The sequence below is a fragment of the Lipophrys pholis genome, assembly GCF_963383615.2.
Source record: "Lipophrys pholis genome assembly, chromosome: 8".
Lineage (NCBI taxonomy): Eukaryota > Metazoa > Chordata > Actinopteri > Blenniiformes > Blenniidae > Lipophrys > Lipophrys pholis.
In genome coordinates, this window is record NC_137630.1 from 15,857,763 (window position 1) to 15,880,814 (window position 23,052).

Genomic DNA, 23,052 nt, shown 5'->3' on the forward strand with positions numbered 1-23,052 from the left:
CTCACGCACCCGTTTGTTGGAGGAAGATGCTCCATCATTTGGATGATTAGATGAGCAAGAGACAATCAAAAGGAGCAGCAAAACCGTCGCGACTATCCACGATCATGTTGACTGCAGAAGAAAGTTTTTAAAAAAAGAAGAATGACATGTATTTGATGTTGATAGGACCTCACAGACACTGTGGACACTCCCATTATATTTTCGTGTTTGAAGCTCAGGAAGAATTCGCTCCATATTTAGTAAGCAGGACTTTAAAGAAACAGTAACGAGGTATTCAGTTGTTATAGTCAGTACGGGTACAACGTACTTATAGTAGAGTTGGGTGTATGTCATGTTGCAGTAAGGTGGGCAGAGGTCGTCCACGATTAACTTTCTTCTGATTCAGTAAGCAGGAGTTTAGTGAAATAGTAGCAGCATTTGGTCATCTCTTCATCTGTTTTCATATGCATCTGTTGTAACAAGTAACAGAGCAAATTAAAACGTCTGTAACCACATTGATATTTTCAGAGTAGCAACAGACGACTCTGCAACACTCGAGTAACAAGCCAGCTTAAACTACACTAAATGTAACTGTGGTAATAATTCCATCAGTTCTCTAAAGTGTTCTTGTTGTTGTTTTTTTCTGTTTTAAAACTGGCATTGACATTTTGCCCAGAAAGCAGGTTTTACTCTCTCTCTCTCTCTCTCTCTCTCTCTCTCTCTCTCTCGGCGCACATTGTGCGTGAGAAAGAAATGTTCATCATTGTAGGTGACGTAATAAAGAACCCCAATCTGTTCAAATGTTGGTAGAGCGGCACTGTTGCTCAGGACGTGATTGATAAACTCGTAAACTTCCAATGTACTGCTGAGTGCATTATGCTTTCCTGTGAGGGCTCTTTTCAGGCTCTCATGTCGGACAAGCTGGATTGCGGCGCTGCCCGGGGATTAAAATGTGGAAACACTTGGCCCGGTGGTTCCCGTTTCACACGGTCTCATGAAACCAGCATGGAAGGCAGGGGCCATCAAGACAGCACAAGCCACAGGGTTAAAGGGTGAGTAAAAAAAAAAAAAATCTTTTTCATGTTTGTCTTTCACAAATTTGAGGTCATCACTGGGTCAGTCTCCACACTTCTGGCCACACGGGGGCCCGTTGGACCTTTTGCAGGAAGCAGGGGAGGAATCTAGACGCAGGAATGTTGATAGACAAGCTGGAGGGAGAAACATCATCAGTGTCATCACAACAGACAGTTTGGACTCCACTTTGCTGGTCAAATCATCACAGCCTGGGAAATCAGGCCGCACGAAGCATCCTGGACCACACCCCGGTTCCACAAATGACAAGGAAAGCAGGAAGGCCGCTCAACCTCCAGGAATGTTTGTTGATACTTTTGTCTTTTATCGCTTGCGCCCTCCCAGCTGACCTCCGCTTGAGCTCCTCTTAACGGCGCACACACTCTTAATTAATGCCTGCAAACATTCTTCAGCAGTGAAAAAGAACAACACGTTGAATTTATCTGGACAGTTTAGTTTTTTTCTCCCATAAAAGTAATAACTCCGGTCGCGCAATATTAGTAAGAATCTAAAATCAATGGTTGTCAACACAGTGGCAGAAACAACCAAACCCTCTGAAGATGTGAGTGACAGATAATAAGATATCTGTACTTTTTTTGCTGCATTTACATAGATATTTCAGGAATCGTGACTTTATGTCAACCTCCGTTTGTGACGTTTGGAGTTATGGAGACAAGAAGTTGACAAATTTAGTAAAAATCCAGGTATATTAGTTCAAGTTCACTGACAATACGTCCTTTTTCTCTTTAAAAAGTGAAAATCATTCGGAGTAATTGTGAATAACTCTCAGCCAGCTTATTAACTGTTTGCTTTTTCATACAAAATTCACCATTGTACCAAAAACAATTAGAAATGACTTTTACTGAAGTTCATAACTTCTACTTAAGTTGAGTAAAAAAAAGAATGTGAGTAACTTTGCCAACTCTGTAAAAAATACAAACAGAAAACCCAGAGTTCCCCAAGGGTCGAATTCCCTGCTCCCATGCGCTGATCCTCGTGATGTCCTGGCAGTGCCCCTTCAGTACACAACCATTCTTTGTGCATATCAACCAAAATAAGTCGAATGAAATGATAGGAAGGGGAAGATGGGCAAAAAAAGTGATAGAAGTAAAAATGTAAGGAATTACGAGGATACACACAAACAAATTCTGCCCAATATATTATCACGCCAAGAAGACTCTCATGCCTTGCTGCACTATTTTTATTTGTCTTTATGTTGTCAATTTTATAAAAATACTTAAAGTTTTATCGTGCTTTTTTTTTTTACATGTTTACATTGTTAATTTTCTTGTCAATAACAATTTTTTTCCATTTGAAAAATCTAATTGTCCCATTTACATGGACCCTCTCTAATGAGACCAGATGTATGCGCAGGTTTATATACATCAAGAAAATCATTCCGTTCAGTCAGTGAATTGGTCCCATAATGCTTTGCACTGTGACGTTGGCAGCTTGTGACATGCACAAATAATCCCACATCTGAGATTTCCTCAGTATTGAAGATGGAGTTGTTCCCTCCAGACTTTGTTAACTTCTCGGGGATTTAGTTGAGTCTCTCTTATGAATATTACTTATGTTTAAATCATTTTTCGAAACACCGTGTAAGAATCATCCCCTGGTGACATTAAATGTATGGGAAGCAACTTTATATTGACTCTATTCACATCATAACCAGGATGACCCCACCTCTTATGATCATCACTTCGGTTCTATTGGACCAATAGTGTTTCCATGACATCATTTTAATCAGCAAGCTCGATCGCTAACACAAGGTGCTCATTTGCAAATAGAAGACATGGAAAGAAATGCAATGGCATGCATTCAAATGTTAGACTTAAACTTTAAGGTCTTAAGGCAGTAGGTCGGGACGCTCTGTACGCCTCTGACCGCCTGAGATGAGGCAGCTGGGAATGAGGGAGTTGAAGCTGCAAGTGTCTTTTTTTTTTTTTTTCGTATCTGGTGTGAAAACATTTCAGGTAACCAGCAGGAGAGCCTGTTCACGCACACAAGCCTGACCTTGGCAGCGATCATCCTCACATGGCCGTATTGTTTGTCAAGCGAATCTCCAGGCAGACCCCAAACACCCAGTGGTGGAGCTGCAGTACTTCCAGATGTGGGCTGCCTGACCCTCTGAAACAACACATTGCTGTGTGAACATGAGCGGTGAACACCCCTCATTCCCAACTCCGACAACTCCGCTGCACATCACTGCAACAGTTTGTCTTTTTTTTTTTTCTTCCGACGGGGTGCGATTTCATAACGGCGTGTGCGCTTTATCCAGTGACGTCATTGCATTAAAAACCGCCACATAGAGTACGTATGAGCGTGTGTGCATTTTTGTGCGGTTGCATTGCATGACTCACGATTGGCCGTTGCAGTCATCTGTCCGGGGAGACACAAAAACGCCTGCTAAACGTTGTGTGTGTGACGCCATGTGCCTTTATAGGCCTCTCAGCTACGTATGCACACAACATGTAGGAGGGAGGAGGAATGTTTCCTGTTTACCCAAATGCATCTTTTTTGGGGGAAGAAAACATCTATCCACAAATCTCTAAGCCAAGCTGAAACCACGTTAAACAGCTTCAATGTATGTTTCTCATTGAAATGGTGTGCCGGTGAAGTCGCTCTTCAAAACAAAAGTGAAAGACGTTTATATTTGTAACTTGTCTTTGCTTGCAAAAGGATCACCTGAAATTCCCTGAAGTGCAAGAATGCCTGTGACGAACTCTTTTCACCACATTTACAACAGACGTACAGTTGAGCCAGCTGCCAAGTTTACAACTCATTCTCCCCTCCTGGCGGTCTGCTATCCATGTGCACACGCACGAGGGCAAAGGGAGGAAGCGGGAACTGTTGCTTTGGGGTAAATGGGTTAACAGGAGGCACTTTGAGAAAGGGGGTGTGGAAAAAAAAGCGGCGTCGGGAGCGGGGGCATATAAAGAGAAACAGAACACAAGCCAGGCTTTATCCTTCTCGTCTGTCCCGCTCACTCAGCCCTCACAGGAAACCTCCAGCTCCCCCGACCCTCACGCTCACCTTCACATCCGACATTTTTCACTTTCACAGTCCGGCTGGCTGCGCGGCGTCCCACCACAGAAGATGGCTACATCCAACTGGAGAATGAATGGGCTCTGGAGGAGGATGGCTGGAGTTTTGGTGCTCTGTACACTATTGCTTAGCAGTGAGTATTCTCTAATAATTAAGTATAACATCTACTTTGGAGGGATTTTTATTTATTTTTTCTATAAATTATCATTCAAAAAAATCCAAGAATTCATACTTAGATTTTGGTTGTTTTTGATGTCTTTAGCTATTGCACAGTGGTAAGCCAGGATTTCATTTGTATTTGTGCATCTTACTCATTTGTTTTACGAGTTCTGCCTTGAGGTTGCACACACACACACACACACACACACACACAGAGGCAGACACGCATGGTTAGCGGTGGGCTGGCTGGAGACACAAAGGGCCTGCTCTGTAGTGGAAAATGCTTTTAAGAATCATTAAGGTTTACGTCCTGCAGTGCATCTGGGTGGGGCTACCCTTGTGCATGATTAAGTGCAAAACAGTTCAAGCCACACACGTAGTCTTGAACACACAGCCATGTTTTCTTTCATATCTGTTCCAGAAATGTGATGGATAAAATTAGCTTTGAAATATTCTATGCACAAGTGTGAGCTCCATGTGTGCTACATATGAGAAAGTGATCACATAGTACCTGTGTATTCAAGACACAGCAACGACAGTTGACTGGACTAGTAGTCCAGTGGACTAGTAGTGTTCCTCAGACACTCCAAACAGTACTCGTGTATGTGCTTGTGTGAGTGGAATTGTGTGGATGTGTGTGGACTCACTGGGCAGTCCACTCCAAATCAGTCTGAGGCCTGATGCTAATTGCAGGGTGATGTATGGCCTGGATCGTGTTGCTCCCTCTCTGGTTGTAAAGCAGGACACGCTTGTAGTTCGGCCCACTGTAAAGACTTCTTCAGAGCCGATGCGCCGCTACTCAGGGCACAGGGGCGGGGATTGTTTACAGTGACCTTGAGAAGACGAGGAGGAGTGTTCCCCCGCTGATGAAAATAACTGCAGGTTTACTTTAAAAGGGAAAACTATGTGGTTGAAGAACACGTTCATAGTTTGTACAATCAAAAGGCATGCCTCATACTGTTTGCGTCGGCAGCTTAGCAGATGGTAATTAGATTTACATGAAAATCTAATTACGCAGGGAACTCCCTGTCAAACCAAACCGCCTTTTTTTTTATTACGTGGAGTAATCTCACTAATCACAAATTTACCTTCAGGGGATTTTTTTTTTCCATTCAGGCAGCACAATACATTGTGCTATGAAAAAAGTAATAAATAATGATTACATTTAATGAAGAGCAACAATAAAGTGAAACATCTTCCTGAATATACGGAGTGTGTGTTGTGGGGGGAGGGGGGACGTGTACTGATGATATACAGATATGGTAGATTTATACTGATGCATTGATAGATACTCTATATGACATGATTTTGATATAGATACTGATATTATCTTAACAGTTAATTATAGTCAGACCTCTTAATTAACATAAGATGGAATTAACTCATTTTGTTGTTAACCACTTCTTACTTCATGTCTGTGCTGCTGTGCTAACTCTTTTTTCTTCTTTTTTTTTGCCCTTGTATGTCACATACCACCTACGGAGTACAATTGATATATTGAATTTACATTGATTTCTTTTGATTGAAATGTACACAAACACCACATTTGATAGTTTTGATCCCCTATGTTAGTTTTTAGCTGCCTCTGATTTCAACATCCATAATGTCACAAGGGTGTCTTCTCGAGCCGGCTGACCCACCCTCAGTCCATTACCACATCCAACAGCAGCCCTGCGACATTATAGACCTTACATGTTGTTGACACTCGTGTCCAACTGCCATTAGGGTGTGACTTTGCAGAGGCGCGGTCACATATGGCACAGAAAAACAAAATGAGAAATCCCTTAGATACTTAGAGACATGCATGGAGATATCGTGCCTTCCTTCTACCAGTTCGGCCATTTTGTGGTGATCATTTGAGTGCTCAAGTGGCTATTTCAGTTTTTATTGTCATGCAGTTTGCACAGCTTTCACCGGCGACAGCAGCAGCAGAGGGACTTTCTGTATCCTTGCAGGCTTCTGTTCACAGTATGGGCCTATGGGTCAGAGGCTTGACCCCCGTGACGTCAATCCCATATTCAGAGACGCAGACCGTTTTAATGTTTCATGCTTCATGATGGCTTTTATGGCCTAAATCAAGTAGTCTCTTTGTCATGTCGCTGAACACTGGCTCTCATTATGAGATTTTTGTGGATCAGGAAGTTCAATCAGTGCGGCATAGGATTTAGAGCCCAATTAAGTAGAATGAGCAGGTTAGCATGTCCTAAAAAACAGAAGAGGGGATAAAAAAAATGTTTATGAGAAAACAGTTTGCTAATGTTACTAAATCCTTCGATCGTCCTCTCATTCTGCCATAGAATCACAATTATTCCCAGAGTGGACACTGTTGGTGATGTCATGGATTCCTGTCATTAAGGCGACCAAATATGCATCATGAAAGTTATAAATAGTTCAAAAGGGAATGGACAGAGGGCTCGTCGAGACCTAAACTGTTAGGGCTAAAACACGAAAAGGGTTTATGAGTTTCTCCCTGTTGCCAGCAGTGTGTAGATTTGATTTGATTTGAAGTTTTGATTTCGAACATGTAAAAAAACGAAAACAACACAAAAAAAAAATCCCCAAAAAACAGAACATCTAATTACATAAACAATATAAAAGAGCCAACACCATATGTGCCCGTGGTTTTCACATGCGTGAAAAGGAGTAGGAAGAAGACGTACTTATTTATCCCTACCCCTTCACATCACTGTGGTTTTCTTATTTTACAACAATATATCTTCATCGCTTTCAATTCATTGAATCCTACAATATAATATACTATTAACATTTAAGACACACCAATCACTCAAACAGCACTACTGTATAAACAAACAATCCTCATATCATCTACTAACATTGATACAGGGCGTGACTATTAAACTTGAATAGGGCGTTGAGGGATATACTGTATTGTCAGATATCTCATTTTGCAGCTGTATTTACTTCACAACCCACAGGAGTTACTTGACAATTATTAGGTCATTTCCACATTTAGGCACATTTCCTTCAAATTTCCAAAGGTGAGGCAAGAACAGTCATAAACTCACTAGTCAAGTATGTTTAACAATGAAATGGGAGCTGCTTGTAAACAATTACTATAATGTGTGACCAGTTATGACAATGCGTGACACTTCTTCATCAGACTTCTCATAATAAAATGAACATGATTTTGTCTCAGCCCTTTGTTTTCTCAAATCATTTTTTATTCTGAATAGTTTGAAAACATTTGAAGTATCATGAAAGCGAGGGGCATATGTGTGATGGTTCAGAGATGACATCTACAAGCTTTATTTAAAGACGTATAACTTGCTTTTCATTGAGAATGGGTGCTAACAGCGTTCAATAATGGCGAATAATAATAATTACAATATGTAAACAACATTAAGAGGGAAAAAAAAAAGGGTGGGGGTCTAACAGTGATTTAAGCTCAAGCTAAAGAAGGTGTTTGTTTAGATTGATTAGGACTTTTCATCCATATTATGAACATAAAAATAAAAAATTATTGGTTCAAACAACAGAAGAACTAAAGGTTGAGTGCATTTTAGATTCTTGATCAGGGCATACCTTTGCTTTTGTTCATAAATAATAAAAAATAACTTGAGTATAAGCAGGTCAATCATCCTGACTCTACGACAAACGTTTACAAAAGTGACAAAAGTTTACACTCCTGCTTCCCAGGGCTGTCATTCACTCGTTATGCAGGCGTGCAAATACGTAGCGCTGAACTGGGCATAGACTGCATCGTTGGATGATGTCATTCCACACCTCTTGGAGTTTGGAATAAACTGTCTTTCTCTGTCTCTGTCAAGATTTTCGGGGGAAAACCCAAGCTTTAAATCTGTTCTGGATAAGGGGGAACAACATCTTGTCTCACTTATTTCAGCCTGTCATCCACAATGACTGTTTCTGTTGCTTAGTCAGAGCCTCAGGCAGCACAGAGGAAGCTGTGACAATCGTTGTGAGAATATACCACATCCAAGTAAGACGGATAGAAAATTCCCGATTTGGCATGCATTTGTATCTGAAGGGATTTGCACAGTGGTGTAGTGGTTTGCATTCTTGCATCACGGCTCGATTCAGGGGTTGGTGACCTCTCCATGGTTAAGTATTTCTCCCACAGTTCAATGACATATGTTTGAGGTAAATTGGCAGCTGTCTATTACCGGTATAAGTGTGATTGTGTCTTGTTGCCCAGGCCCACTGTCAGCTGGGAGTGATTTCATCCGCCCTCAACCCAAAGTTAAAACAAGTGGTCATTGCTCATGAGATCTACAGTATCGTCCTTCATACACGCTTAAGTCGGCCATACTGATACGAATACTTTACATAGTAATAGTTTGAAAAAACGATATATATTCCAACAAAGATAATGTGCAAAAATAAAAGCTCAAGCTCTCCAACAGAGCAGGACAAGCTCACCGGAGAGTGAAAATCAGCATTGACAGACCGCGAAAAACAAAAGATTGAAATGTTGTTTCCCAGACTGCAGATTTGTCCTGCCAACATAAACATAGGCAGAATATTGCCACTCTCTTTCTCATGCCCCTCAGCTACTGACCAGCATTCTTTCAGTCCAAAGTTGTGATTGTGAAGTTTGAGTCACGTCATTTGCTGGAGGGTGTGGGTCTTTTATATAAGCCTTGGCAGATAGCGGTCTTATGTCAGGCTAGGGTGTGTGTGTGTGTCCACTTGGGCCTCGGAGTCGTGGCTGAGGAGCCACGTGAACTTCGCAAAGTAATTAAACCTGGAGCCTGGGTTCTGTCAAGCAGCCAATTAGCTCCAACGATTTTTTCATGTGAAACTCGGGTCAGACTGCAGCTGAAATCGTGAAAAAATTCAAACAAACTCTGCCTGTCGTCAGTGTCCGTCCTGTTACCTCATCTGCACAAGAACCATAGCATGAGTAGATACACTCTACAGCGTTAAATTCATCTCAATCATTTTTTATTTGGCGGCCACTCAATTCCAAAGAAAACACATTAATGACGAGAAAACAAAACCACTGTCACCACTAACTAAATGATCAGCCAGGAAAAGGAGGAATGGACTTGAAACTGATGTCTAGCAACAATATTGACCTTGTGAAACAGTCTTAATGAAAAGCAGAAGCTGTGCTAGAATTCCCTCCTTCCTATTCCAATTTACTGCTGTTCTGGTGAGCTTATTGTTCCTTGTTCCCCTGGCACCCCGCTGCAAGTTTACAGCTGTTGGGTTTTTACCACCATAAAGAAAGGAAGGCGAAAAAAAATCATCCTTCTCTGTTTCTCTCATTTTCAATCCTGAAAAGCCTTGACAAAAGCAAGATATCTTCAACATCGAATCAGATGATCCTCCCCCAGGTTGATGAACAGGCTTGATTAGCGTGAAGTCAAAAGCATCTCATTCTAATTTAATCTGCCTCAGCTTTTCTATAATGATATTAATGTTTCTCATACTTCCTGATCTAAAGTTAATAAGTCATGCCCAAAACACATAATCTATACTGGATGACCAGGCTGGGTGTTTCTTTGAGGGGGGAAAGACTGCTGACCAGGGGAATAAAATCATTTAATGAGCACTTCCTGGGGCCTTTTAACTGCCAGAATAATGGCTCCTGGTAATTAATGTTCAGTCAATGGCAGGTTGTTGTGAAGGCATACTTTATACGCCCTAATTGAAAACACAAGATTGTGTCCTTCAGCTGATTTTTAATTTTTATTTCTTTTAAGCTTCTGAGGTTCGGTTGCTCCTTTATTTGTTTGTTGAATGAGTTAGAATTTAAATATATCAATAAATAACCTGTGGTGGGCTGGCTTCGACCAAAGGCAACTGGAATTCCACAATCTTGAATTGAAAGCAGCAGCGTAGAACAGGGCTGGAAGCGTCGGGTGCAGTGGCACCTTAAAGGTTATAGTTTGAATCATTGTAGTGGTGGGTGATGTTCACACCCAGAAATCTGCAAATGTCCGTGTAAGTCGGCTAAATCACACCCCATGAGTCAATCAGTGAACTTAAATTGTGAAATGGAAACAAACTATAAACAAAACCCTTCGTTTGGCTCCTAACAGAAGTATTTCTCAACCTTCCTCTCCCAATTTGCATCCTTAACCCCAGTCATATCAGAACCAGATTGTTTCAGGCTATAAGTTTCAATATCCTTTTACAAGCACTTTCCTCACACAGTACGTATTTTAAAACAGCAGCTGGAATCAGTCCATGCACATCTGCTGATGCCGAGTCTGCGAGAGAGGGAGAGCGGCGCAGCTCGCGTTCGCTTTAGGCAGCTGGTGTTTTCAGTTATTTCTAATCCACTAAGAAAATGGATGAACTGTTTTGGAAACACGGGTTTTGAGTTTCAATGGTGTGCTGAAACTATTTTAATGAGTAAATTAGCGGTTGAACATAAACAATGGTCAGCGGCTGCCCATCAGTCATACACTACCTTTTTTTTTTTTTTCTTTTCGTTCGCAGCGTTCTTGAAGAATACAAAGAAACTCGAGATATAGCAACATATTTATTCAGGAATATTCAGCTAAGTTAAAGTTTCCCATCCAACCACCACAGTGCAAAGGACAGAGCCTGTGCTGTATCCCCATTCCAGTTATTGTGGTTGTAACCCCACTCCAGGAGTGTGTGCGTGTGTCTGGTGGTGTGTTATCTGTAGTCTCAGGCATGTTTGCCTTTCGCAGTTTGGAGAGGTCACCGCACTCGGCGTGCTGTGACAGCCACATCCTGTCATAGGATGTACATGGATAGCATTCCTAACCTGCTGTTAATTCCTTTTAAATTTTTTTTTTTTTTCTCAAAACTATCTGGTGTTTTGTTTGAAAACACCAGGGGCGTGAGCGCGCTGGAAAAAAGTCAACTTTTGCCACCCGACAGTGCAGAAACATAAACAGTTCTCACATTTGGAGACCTGAATGGTTTGTTCCCAAATAGTCTCGTGATTCACTTTTTTTTTTTTAAACTTGTCACTTCAGAAAACAGAATTGTTGAGCCTTTAATGTGTTTGGTGTGTTTTTTTAAAAAAATTTTATTATTTCAGTCTCATGAGTAGCTATCCTACAGAACAGCAAGAAAATTCCCAGTTGGAGTTTGCAAGTTCTCCCAAAAGCGTGCAAGAAATGGTGACTGTAATCGACTTTGTTTAGTGGTCTTGTCTCTGTGTTTGTCCTGTGATGGACCTGGACAGGAGAAAGTGATATCTAAGATTGATGGATGTCAAATAGCCACATCATGCTGTTAATACCATTCTACTGGAATTACTTGGATTTTCTAAAAGAAACAAACAAACAAACTAAGTATTATTTCATTTGACAGTTACAAAAGTATACACAAAACAAAAAAAACTATGCGTTTTCTAAGTTTGCTGCTTAACAAAGTGTAAATATGCTCATAAACCTGCTCTATTTTGCTGTACAGTTTTTCCGGGAGGATTTATGGGCCCAAATGAATTCCAAGTCGAAGCTGAAGCAGCATTTCTCTTCACAAAGAGTGGGACTGCAAAGCAGCTAGTGGAGACTTTGGGGTCCTCGGCGGACATCTGGAAAAGTAATGGAGGCAGGGTGGGGCTCATTATGACATCCAAGGTGTTGTCTCCGGAGTCTGGGTGGAGGTCAAGTCCAACTCCCAAGATTTAGGGCTGAGGCTCCTTCTCCTTTCTCATGATGTTACTGATTTCGTAGCTCAGCACATATGCAAGGAAGGGGGTGGGGTGGGGGGGGGGCTCCCCAAGGAGACTCACCGCAGCTGCACCACACATCCCCCCTTTATCCAGGCCTCCTCCCCAGTCTCCCCAGGGAGGAAGCAGGCCTCATCCTCAAATACCGTAAAGTAAAGAACTGCTGTCGCCTGCTCAAACTCTCTGGCTGCAGCCCTTCAATAGGGTGTGACACTGTTTCTGCCGGAGTCTCCTTTTTGTCTTTATCCTAAATTCAATAGCGCAAATGGCAATTTTAAATAACAGCTGCAGATTAGGAGAAGATTGTAAGAACCTGACAAACAAGTGAGACAGCAGCATCGTAGAAAGCCGCTAATATAAGACCAGATAGCGCCACTCAAAACAAACCTATCCTCGTAACACAATCACAAACACATGAACTTGTTTCAGGAATGCTCTAAAGGAAGAATCTTAAGCTCTTAAGAGCCTTAAATTGCAAAAGAAAATAGATCCAAAATTAACCAAAAGCAGGAGACAGTAGTGCATGATGTTCAGGTCAAAATGCAGCGAATAGCTTTGGTGTTATACACTTTTCTTCTACACTGCATTATCCAACCTAGAGCTGCACATGGAGCCAATCAAAGCTGACTGTGGGCGAAGGCCGAGTAAAACCCGGGCAGTCCATCACGAAGACACACTCACATTCACACCTACAGCTGATCTTAGAGTCATTAATGAACCACAAATGCATGTTCGTACTGTGGGAAGAAACCCAGAGAAAACGTATTAACACACGTTAGGAGAACAAGCCCAGAAAGGCTCACTTTAAAGTGAGAATTCTCACCATCACGCCAATGTTCAGCCCAGTTAAAACAATACGAAACTCAATACATTTCCTAACTTGTAGATGTTTCAAATGGGTAAAACACATGTTCCCTCTTGTTTTTGACTGATGAATGCAATCCCCCCGAAGAGAACTCGGCTGTCTGCTATCTCTTGCTCGTAAGATCATTCATGAGAATGTGTTTCTGCACATTTTATAATATTATGCATATTCCCCTTGAGGAAGAGAAGTAAAACTGGGTTGTCTTGGAAGTAAAGCCAACCAAATGCAAAAAAAACTAAATAAAAAAAACAACAATGACAAAAAAAACAAAAAACAATCCGGTTTCAACAACACTTCAAGCATGGATGCTGTTGATAAGACATGCCCCGACTCTCAACACCATTTCAACGTTGCTTACGTTTGATTCTTGGAGTCACCACCTGACACTGCCTTAAATCAAATACATTCAACAATGATGCACAGAGGTGTTTTCTCCGTATAATCCCTCACAGTTAGCTGTGATGTTCTTGACATTCTCCAGAGGGACTTTGATGGTTTTATTTTTGGACTTGATATTTGTGACGGTCACAGTATGACTGCATTAAGCAGTTTTTTTTAAAGGTCGCCGGTGTTTAAAGTGAAACATACGAGTCGCAACTGTGTCTGCCAGCTCTGTCTCTGTGACACACTACAGCAACAGCAAGTGTGGCGGTCCCGTGAATCGCGCCTTGAAAAAGTGCCTATTTAGTGCACGTGTAGCGTCGACGCACAAGAAACATCAGAAAATTTGCTTTGTCCTGTGTTATAGTGGATCTTGCTTTGTCAAGTCAAAAGTAGTCTTTGAAATGTCCGTCACTATTCAGAGCTCATGGTCTCTCCTCTCTTTAACCTATGATTTAGGTCTTTACATCAGGCAGGCACGGCTGCACACGTCGTCAAATCAGGAACACCCAGGCTAAAAAGCTTTAACGAGGACAGCCAGGGCAAGAAAATCCACTTGATGAAATCCAGCGGTGAAATGGGGAGTGTAGGGCGAGATTTACTTGAACTTACGGGGTTACGTAATCTCCGGTCGCGGCCTTTATGCTCTCTGAACCACTTGAGAGGTTATGTTTATGAAGTAGAAGTGCTCTGCATGTTTCCCTGTGTTTGTGTTGAGACTGGAGGTCCTACAGACTTCATGTTGATACTGAGGGGCCGGACTGGAAATGCTGTGAGATTTTTCACACAGCTGTCTGAGGCCTCTGTGTCCACAGCGGTGGAGCGCTACTGTGTGCATAACGTTTCAGCATGTAAACATTAAAGCACTAACTGTTTTTTTTTTTTTTAGACTGTTTTAGGGGCAATCAAAAAGCTTTCATTCATGACTAATCACCTGTGTGCACCTCACTGAAAACTAGTTCTGGGTTATATTTTTGCTGTAAATGTAATCGATTTATTGGCTTTGCTTTTACTCGCCTCCATCAAATAGGACGTCCTATTCAGTTTTATAAATGAATCAGAAAAAATGAGCACACTGAAACTTTAATAAGTGTAACGACTTGTACATGTGCAGTGTTATGTGACATAATTCAACACGATGGCATTTTGTGCATCAACTAAATGAATTATTTCTTAGTAGTGTGCACAGTGATCAACAACCATTCTTCATTTGCTTAACCTATGAAGTTACCTTGAGAAGAAAAGGTAGGGGACAAGTTGATGTTGCGTAGCCTGGTCTACAGCGCTGGCTATGTCATGGCCAGCTGGGGGGGGGGGGGGGGGGACTGAAGTAATACTTGTTTTTGTTTGGATTGTTTACAATCGAAAATAGTGTTGACCTTTTTTCCAGACTGTGCAAAAGGCAGTTGTGTTTACAGGAGGGCAAACACATGATAAACAACTACTTTTCACACGTAAGTGTATTTGATAATGAACTAAATAGCCACAGAGGTGCACTAAACACAGATTTCCTCTGATTTAAGCTGTTTACATGCTGTGTTTCTTCCACACGGAGGAACGTGCTTAGGCTTGGTTGTGGTAGAGGAATTACATTTCATTGCCTTTATAGGCAGGGTGATTCCTGATATTTATGCTACTTGACTGAAACTAGAAGGAATTCTGCATCTGTGACCCCCAAAGTGAAGTACTGGTGTTCAAACACAGTCCAAGGTTAACTATGAAGCATTAAATGAATCTGTCACTGGATTTCATCCTTAAAAAAGTACTAAGCCATTGCCTGACATGTATTTGTTGGCACAACATTAACTTGGGAAATAGTTTGCTGCTCATTTATATTTGTATTTATTTTTTTTTTTACTTTATACTACCTTCTTTAACTAAAGACAGATCTTTTTTTTTTCCAGAAGACGAATATGCTCCTCGAAGGTCAGAACCGTGAAATCTGTTGCATACAGTGTAAATCAGCCCATATGCTTATTCTAATTAGTGCCCTTGAGAGCACATGCCAAATTGGTTTGGCATCTTGGAGTTGGATGTGAGGTTTGACTCGCCCGGACAAGCTGTTCATACCTACCCTCTGCCCTGATCTTATCCCCACAAAGATTTTTACTGAGCACGTTTTACTCGTCACATATCTTTACACGTGAAAATGATATAAGTGAGCTTTAATCAAAATCTAAGGAGTTAGTGGCGGTTTTAAGATTGTTACTTGTGCCAAATTGATCTTTGCAGTCTATGAAAGGCATTTATGTACAACAGTTGTGCTCCTCCTCAGGTTATTTTCTGTAGCCCATTAGCAAATAAACTCGGACATAAGCAAACAGTATGTAGCCAAAATGAGCCTGCAAAGCCGTGGTGCATTTACAAACATACTGCAGTTTTGTTTACATGCTGGACATACTGCTCCTTCTATATCTCACTTGAGATCACAGATGACAAGCGTTGACAAAATAACTGCATCAGAAGAAACAAAAAAACACACACACATCTGTCTGTTTACAATAAAAAAAATGCTTGTATATTTACTGATTTTGTGTTGACACAATCGGACTGTGTCCTGTGAAGCATGGGAGCAACTGGGGTACTTTATTGTTTTTAGTTCCCAATTGCGACAATTTACACAACAATTTGTGCGCTACTCATTCTCAGTCCGTGGTAATTACACTTAATATCAGTAGTTCTAATATCCAATTAAATATTTATCTCTGCCAACTTTTTACTTGATTTGAATCTCATGTCTGCTTTCAATGTAAGCTGAAAATATGGTGCTTGCTGTATATTTGTCCTAACTTCAACAACAAGATCATTCTTACTGTCTATTTGAAGCCACTAGATTAAAATATGTCTATGACTATGCATACCCTAGTAAAACATTCCTCTTTTAATCAAAGTGAAAATATCATGAGATATGTTAAAAAAAAAATATATATATATATATATATTAATAAACATTGTTTAAGCTGCCTCTGTCTCACTGTTCTAATATTTGCAGGTCAGGTGATCTGTCAAGATGATCCCACAGATGCCCCAGATTCACCGGCTGGAGGCACAACTCTTGGTATACAAACTGCTACATATGTATAACTTAAGTAGGATTTCTGATTTCCTTGTTTCCTAAGCTGTGTTGCTCTTTATGAAAAGATGGCGACGTGACGAGTGACAAAGCTTTGTCTGTGGATTTCAGCTCCAGATGCTGCAGACTCAGCTGCCACCGCAGGAGCCACTGCTGCCCCGGATGCTGCACCCACAGGAGATGCTGGAGCAGCTTCTGCTGGCCCCGGAGACGGCTCATCCACGGTTTCCATTGCGAACGCTGCATTCCCGGATGGAGAGGCTACAGCAACCACCGCTGGACCAGATGTTGGAGATTTTGTCCTAGGCAACAACTCCGATTCTGGGAAAAATGCTGGAGTAAGTGCAAAACCTTTGCCAGAGCCACCACAGATGTTTCATCACAACGGCAGACACCGTCAAATTCACTGTGATGATTACAAACTGCTTCTCCAGGCGCAACTTAAATATTTTATAGCAAATTCCCACAAAAAATAACATTGTGTCTACCAACACATTCAGAAAAGCATTTGATCCTCCCTCTTTACATCAATCTGCTTGTAGCGATGCCCTTCCTGGTCCCTGCCAACTGTATGAAGTGTTAAGCAACCTAAACTCTGGAAGGATTGTCATGCAGCACTTAGCACCACTGTGAATTACGAGAGGGGAACACATCCCTCTTCCCTTCCGGTGGCACTTCTCTTGTCTGAAGGCCTTCAATCAGGCCCCCTGCACCTTGTGTCCAGAGGAAGTGGTTAACCTAACGTAGATGGAAGTAGATGACCGCAGTTCAACAGCGACAGTTGGAAATGTGGCCCCGATAAAGGCGGATCTCTTCTCAGACATTCCTCAGCCGTTATAAATCGTGAGAGCGTGTTCTTGGCGGGAGAGAAATGAAGGAGGGGGTGATGTGTCCTCTCTTGCCCTGGGGTCCCTGAGCCACGCGGGTGTGGTTTCATTCTGCAGATAGCCTTCAAGACACACAATGTTTTTGTAAGTTTTATCCCAAATATGTGTGGGCGTAACATTTACAGCACTTCAAAAACTCTTGTCATCTCAGCTAATAATTACATGTTTCTGCACTCTGTTAAATCAACCGTTCAGTTTTGAAGATGTCCCAAAATCTAACAAACATTTAAGTGTCTGTATCAAAGTGCATTTGGTCCTTTGCTATTATAGGTTGTTTTTTTAATGAAAAGTGCATTAGAAATCAAATGTTGTATTATTATTATTATTATTATTATTGTTGTTGTTGTTGTTGTTGTTGTTGTTGTTGTTGTTGTTGCACATCCAGGGACCATCTGCAGAAGTCATTTGCCCAACTGAATTTGAATCTTAACATGTGACAAAGTGCCAATGGGCCAATTTATATTGAAGCTCAAGACATTTAGTTTCTTCTATCTTATGTATGATGATCTGTAAAAAAGTTTATATACATATCATTTAGACTTCTGAGTATGGTTGTCTTCCAAAATAATATGTTATCTGCTAAAAAAAGTAGCCTAAATAAGGCTTTTGTGACTCATTTGGGTATTTCATTTTTGTTTTTTTGGGGTTTTTTTGCAATAGTTTTAGTTAAAACGTGCTTTGAAAGAGCACAATATCTTGTACCTGCAGAAGAAGAAATGAAAAGAATTCGATAGAAAATAAAACTTTGAGAAGTGGACGAAATGTATTAATTAAATGGGTAAAAATGTTTTTTGACATTATTCAGTCTTTATCGACAAAGACTGTATTTTGGATTTACACGTGGTTCGATTACTGGTTCCAATACAGTGTATATGCAGGGGGGCCAAATATGCAGCCTGTGGGCCAAAAGCAGCTCATCAGAGAGTGAGATCTGGCCTGCGGGATGATCTTCTTTTCAATACAAAGTATAGAAAGAAAAAAAAAACAACTAAACTAAACAATAATTGGAGATTTCTGATAAAAGTAACATCTGACCCAATTTGCTCTCTGAGCTTTGCAGTCATAGAAAATATAACAAAACACTGAGATCCAGAACTGAACAGCAGATGGCAGCAATGAGGGAGAGATCAGACATTTCGCTGCATTTAGTAAAAAGAAATGACATGATATTAATTAAGAAATTTGCCTACATTTTTATGTAGTTGTTTTTTTTTACAGTTTTTTAATATTGGTTTTACAATGTTGACTCTTTCAGAATGTGCCTCAGCTTCTCTGCAAAGAAACAAATGAGAACTTTGCAATTGCCATTATCTAAATATTATTATTAACGGTCATCCCCACATAAAGTTTGAGTTTAACTTTACCATCTTCATCACACTGACTTCACACGCTTCCGTTTCCTTGTTGATTTTGAAGTTTAAATTTGCCACTCATGCACCTCCTTCTGGCCTTGCCCTCACCTCTCCTCCGTCCCTTTAGCAGAGAGATACGACCGGCGACGCCACCTCATCCTCATCATCGTCGGGCTCCTCTGTGTTTGTGGGAATACTGGTCTCTGGTCTGCTTGCTGCCCTTGGAATCACCATCGGCTACTTCAAATGCCAGCGCAGGCCGGAGAAGAAGGCAGTGAGGCTGGTGAGCAAGTGTTTCTATATATCCTATCAAAAATGGATAAAGCACGTGATCAGTAAGCCATTGCAGTCATTCGCTCATTTTAAATCGACTTTCCTCGTGACCTTCGAGCACTCGTTAGAAATACACATCTTTGCGAATATCTGCAATCACGGGCCTCATTATGGGTCCGCGAAGACTTTGAACAGATTTCCAGAGGGTAAGGTTCGTGCCGTGCACAGTATCTGAAATCAAAACAGCACCATTTCCCTTTGAATCGATGTGTGCCAGTGTTTTAATTAGGGAATGTTGCTGGCCGGCCATCAGAGGGAATAGAACAGGGGAAGAAAGAGCGGGCCTCATCCAGAGACCCACGCCCGGCTTTATTCATCTGCGCAGCACGCCGTTTTCATTTACGAGCCAGATGCAGCTGTTTCTCGGCACCACTCACAACATGACATGATAGAGACCACAGGCGAGGGTGTGCTTGTTAGAAATACTGGAAAGGTGTGATGTGTTACTCAATACATCTGGGTGTCTTTAACCGCATGTCTGTGTTGGAAGAAACACATTCAATTCTGTCTTTTGAATTCCAAAAGTAGTTGGGACTTTGTCTAATATGGAAACAAAACATTGATTTGCAAATCTACTAAACACAACTTTCGTTCGGTGACAGTGTAGTATAGTGTAGTGTGCAATGCATTTCTTTTGGTATTTTATTTAATTATTTGTTACCAAGACATTGAAGCTTTTCTAGTATCACAGACCACATGATCAGAACCTTTTTACAGTTTTAACGTGCATCATCAATTAACGATTGGTGGTTAAATGAGGAAGGATGATAGAGAAGGTTGATGATCCGCTCACCAGTTTGACTCTATCCCAAAAAACGTTGTGACATGGCAGTGGCGTCTTGCTCAGGGACCCACAGTAGTGACCTGTCTGCTGTGGGAATTGAACCTGTGAACCCCTGATCCCAAGTCCACCCCTCTAACCAATAGGTCACCACTGCCCCAAAATATTCTAATGTGAAATGTGTAAACGACAAGTGTTTTGCCAAAAAAATGTAATTGTTGCTATTATATGAGATGAGATACGATATATGAGCTCACGTGTGTTCCTTTCACGTTAATCAATTCATAATTATATAAAATAGAGATGCTTCATATTCTAACATGCTACTCAAATTTCCCCAGTAGTTAAAATGTACAGTCCCATTTACATAAAGGTTGATATATTTTGTGATATCGTTTCTAATGCGATCAAAACATCCCTTTTGGTGAAGTAAGCAGCCTTAATGAGCTTTCATGAGAAACTGCAACTCCAATCATGTTTGGACAGTCTGTAAACTGTAAATAAATTCCAGATGTGACCAGTAATGACTTGCCTCCCTTGTAAATTCATATATTCACTATAGCACATAAGTAACATATTAGATGTTGAAAGTAAGACATTTTCCATCTTTCAGCAAATGTTTCCAAAAAAAAAAGTTGGAACAGCACCAACATCTATTTTATCTAGCGTGATTTGCTGTTCAAACGTTCTCTTTTCTTTAATGAGCTGCTCATTTGTGCTGTGTTTACAGGCAGAGGAGGCCTACCCAGTAGATCAGGACAACCAGGGGAACACTCTTGTATCTGTGGCTCCTCTCAACCCCCCTCCTGAGACCCCAGAGAAGCCCAGCGCCAATGGAGAGTCGACCGAGGCGGCCAAGACCCAAACTCCTCCTCCCACCAACGGCCACTCCACCGCCAAGGCTGCGGACACCGAGCTGTGAAATAGTCCAAGAATAAATGAAGTCCAGGAGCAACTCTCACAGACATAAGCACCCAACACACACACACACACACACACACACACACACACACACACACACACACACACACACACACACACACACACACACACACAGGTATGTGTAAATACACGTCTGAATCCACTCCTTCCTCTCGGCCACAGCAAAGTGGACATCAAGGACTAAAACAATGTGATATCCCTACACTCCTGTTTTTACAATCCTCTCGCCTCCTCCTTTGGCTATGTGCCTCAAAAAGCTTTAGGAAAACTAGTCTGATGACGGCAGTGATGACAGAGATGAATGATGCAGACAATGACGAAGGCTCAGTCCCTGGGCTGTTGACGGCAGCCAGGCTGGAGGCGAGAGGCAGGAGATGGAGCGGAGGCTTCGGGTGTGAGGAGAGTGTATTTTCGCATTAATCAGCACTGGCTGCCATGATGACTGCAGCCTCTGGCGCAGCCGAGTCTCTGCATGTCATCTGGTTTAAAGCTCCACAACCCTCCACTAGCAAAACAAAGCATCAGCACATCAGTGACATTGTTCCTTTTTGTTTAATGTAAAGCCACAACAGACAGAGAGGACATGAATCACACTGCCTTGAACTCAGAGGAAAAGCGTCATCGTGTGCGTCCGATTGAGTTGTTCTGTTGCGAATGTGTTCTCTCACCCGCGTGTTAACATTTACTTGCGTTTGTACTGTGCATGGACTGTATCCATACATGTATTGAAGCTTCTTTTGCTTACTGTACTGTATGTATGTACGTATGTATGTACGCCTGGGAACGAGGAGTGGATGATCACGTGTTCGAGTGATTGACGAGTCCGGTCGTGCATGTGAAATTAACCATGGAAAATGTACAAATTTGTATTTAAAAAAAAAGAAAAACAAACAAACAAATTGATGGGTCACTGAGTCGCGGCTGCTCGTTACAGTGAGGCAGATGGACGCGTTTCAAATCATACAGTTCTCTTAAGGAAAGGGGGCCGCAAGGATTTCCTGTGATCTGACAGCCAGCCGGTTTATTTCCACCAGTTTCAACAACAAGCTCATGAAGGCTTTCAGACCCAGAACCTTTCACTGTCCAGCCCTCAATAAGTGTTATTCTCATTTTAATATTCTGTATATGATTTAGTTTTTTGTACTATCATGACTTTTTGATAATGTTTCTAATCATTCTATCTATTTTTGCTATCTGTGTGCCAAAGACTGTCATTTCATTGCTTAAAAAATATATTCTGTGTGACTTTCAATTATTTGATCATGGCCATATTATCAGATATTCAAGGGTAAAAAGCATTGAGTGGCCCAAATCTGTGACGTTTGTTTTCGGGTTTTTTGCCTTGTAAATATAAATAACATGTGTTTTTAACTGACATACTTGAGAAAATGAAACGATAATTGGTTTTTTTATATTAGCAAACAGTTTTGATACAAATGGGATGTCTGACAATGATTTCTCATTTCTAATCCGTCTTGGGTCCTTTTTTCACCGCTAACATTTCACGAGTGTTTGATTTTACTTGCATCCTGCAGATTAAATTGGATTTAACATGAAAGGAAATAAAAAAAAAGATGAAAACTGAATAACTTTGTATGCACGTCATGTTTTTATTCCTTGAAAAACATCGTAAGAGCGTGTGGAAGGCGCCACAGACACACGGAGACATGTACATTGGCGCACTTGCATACATTTGCGTTCCGACACACATGGAATTCAGATCCCATGCCGCCCCATAAGGCCGCTGCACAGCTGCTTTACATAAGCAGTAGTAATGACATCACTTCACACTGTTTTGTCTTTCGCAGTTTGGGTGGGGCCCGCGAAAAACATCCCCCAGCTGTCTTCTGACTGCTCAGGGCATGATCTCAAGTCGGCTCAACGTCAACACGCGATTTCTCATGGAGCCAACGCGAACCTTCTGGTATATTTAATGCAACGGCAGTTATGCACTCATATAATGTGTGTCCCTCCGTAACGTCCACGACAGGGACTTCTTCGCTTCACTTTCACGTCCATGTTTCATCCCAAGATGGGATCCCGTGTGAATTCCTTCCTTCGTGCATCATCAGCCGAGATGGGCTCCATCCCCCCTGTGAAATTTAATTGGATTACGGAGTATAAAAGTTGGAAGTTTACTCATCAGTACTCATCAGAGCTGTAGCATAATGCCGTTGCCAGCCAAAGCTAAACATACCTTAGGCGTAAGAATATTAGGTTTTGTGTGCCGCAACTGTTCACCAGCTGAGATCTTCTTATTGTACTTCTCGTGTTTATTTTCAAAAGGAAAATGGAGAATATTACATGAAAGAGCATTTAAAATTTTCTGCCTCATGTTTACACAACAGCATTTCCCCTATTGGCAAGTGCATGAGTTCACTCATATGATCCCAAGTATAATCTAGCGAAGTATCATTTCTTTTGTTCTCATCCCTTTCATAGTATATGTGGCTGCAGTTTCATTGGAGCCGCACGCAGCAGTAAAACAAAGAAATGAACAACACGTGTTCATTCACAGCAAAGCCTCTCAATAATCTATGCG

General features: G+C 41.4%; 1 protein-coding gene across 1 annotated transcript; it reads left to right on the top strand.

The window, feature by feature from the left end:
• The first annotated feature begins 3,874 nt into the window (after positions 1–3,874).
• cd34 (CD34 molecule) lies at positions 3,875–21,459 on the top strand. The gene is made up of 5 exons (XM_080468495.1): positions 3,875–4,231; positions 16,135–16,200; positions 16,327–16,553; positions 18,582–18,737; positions 20,299–21,459. The coding sequence occupies exons 1-5, from the start codon at positions 4,150–4,152 to the stop codon at positions 20,488–20,490; spliced, it is 723 nt and encodes a 240-aa protein (XP_080324621.1). The 5' UTR covers positions 3,875–4,149; the 3' UTR covers positions 20,491–21,459.
• The last annotated feature ends 1,593 nt before the right edge of the window (positions 21,460–23,052 follow it).

Excerpts from the sequence above, each read along its gene's own strand:
- cd34 (XM_080468495.1), top strand. The coding sequence starts at position 4,150 with ATGGCTACATCCAACTGGAGAATGAATGGGCTCTGGAGGAGGATGGCT. Across the intron at positions 16,201-16,326 it reads GGCTGGAGGCACAACTCTTG|CTCCAGATGCTGCAGACTCA; the intron begins GTATACAAACTG and ends TGTGGATTTCAG. Across the intron at positions 16,554-18,581 it reads ATTCTGGGAAAAATGCTGGA|CAGAGAGATACGACCGGCGA; the intron begins GTAAGTGCAAAA and ends CCGTCCCTTTAG.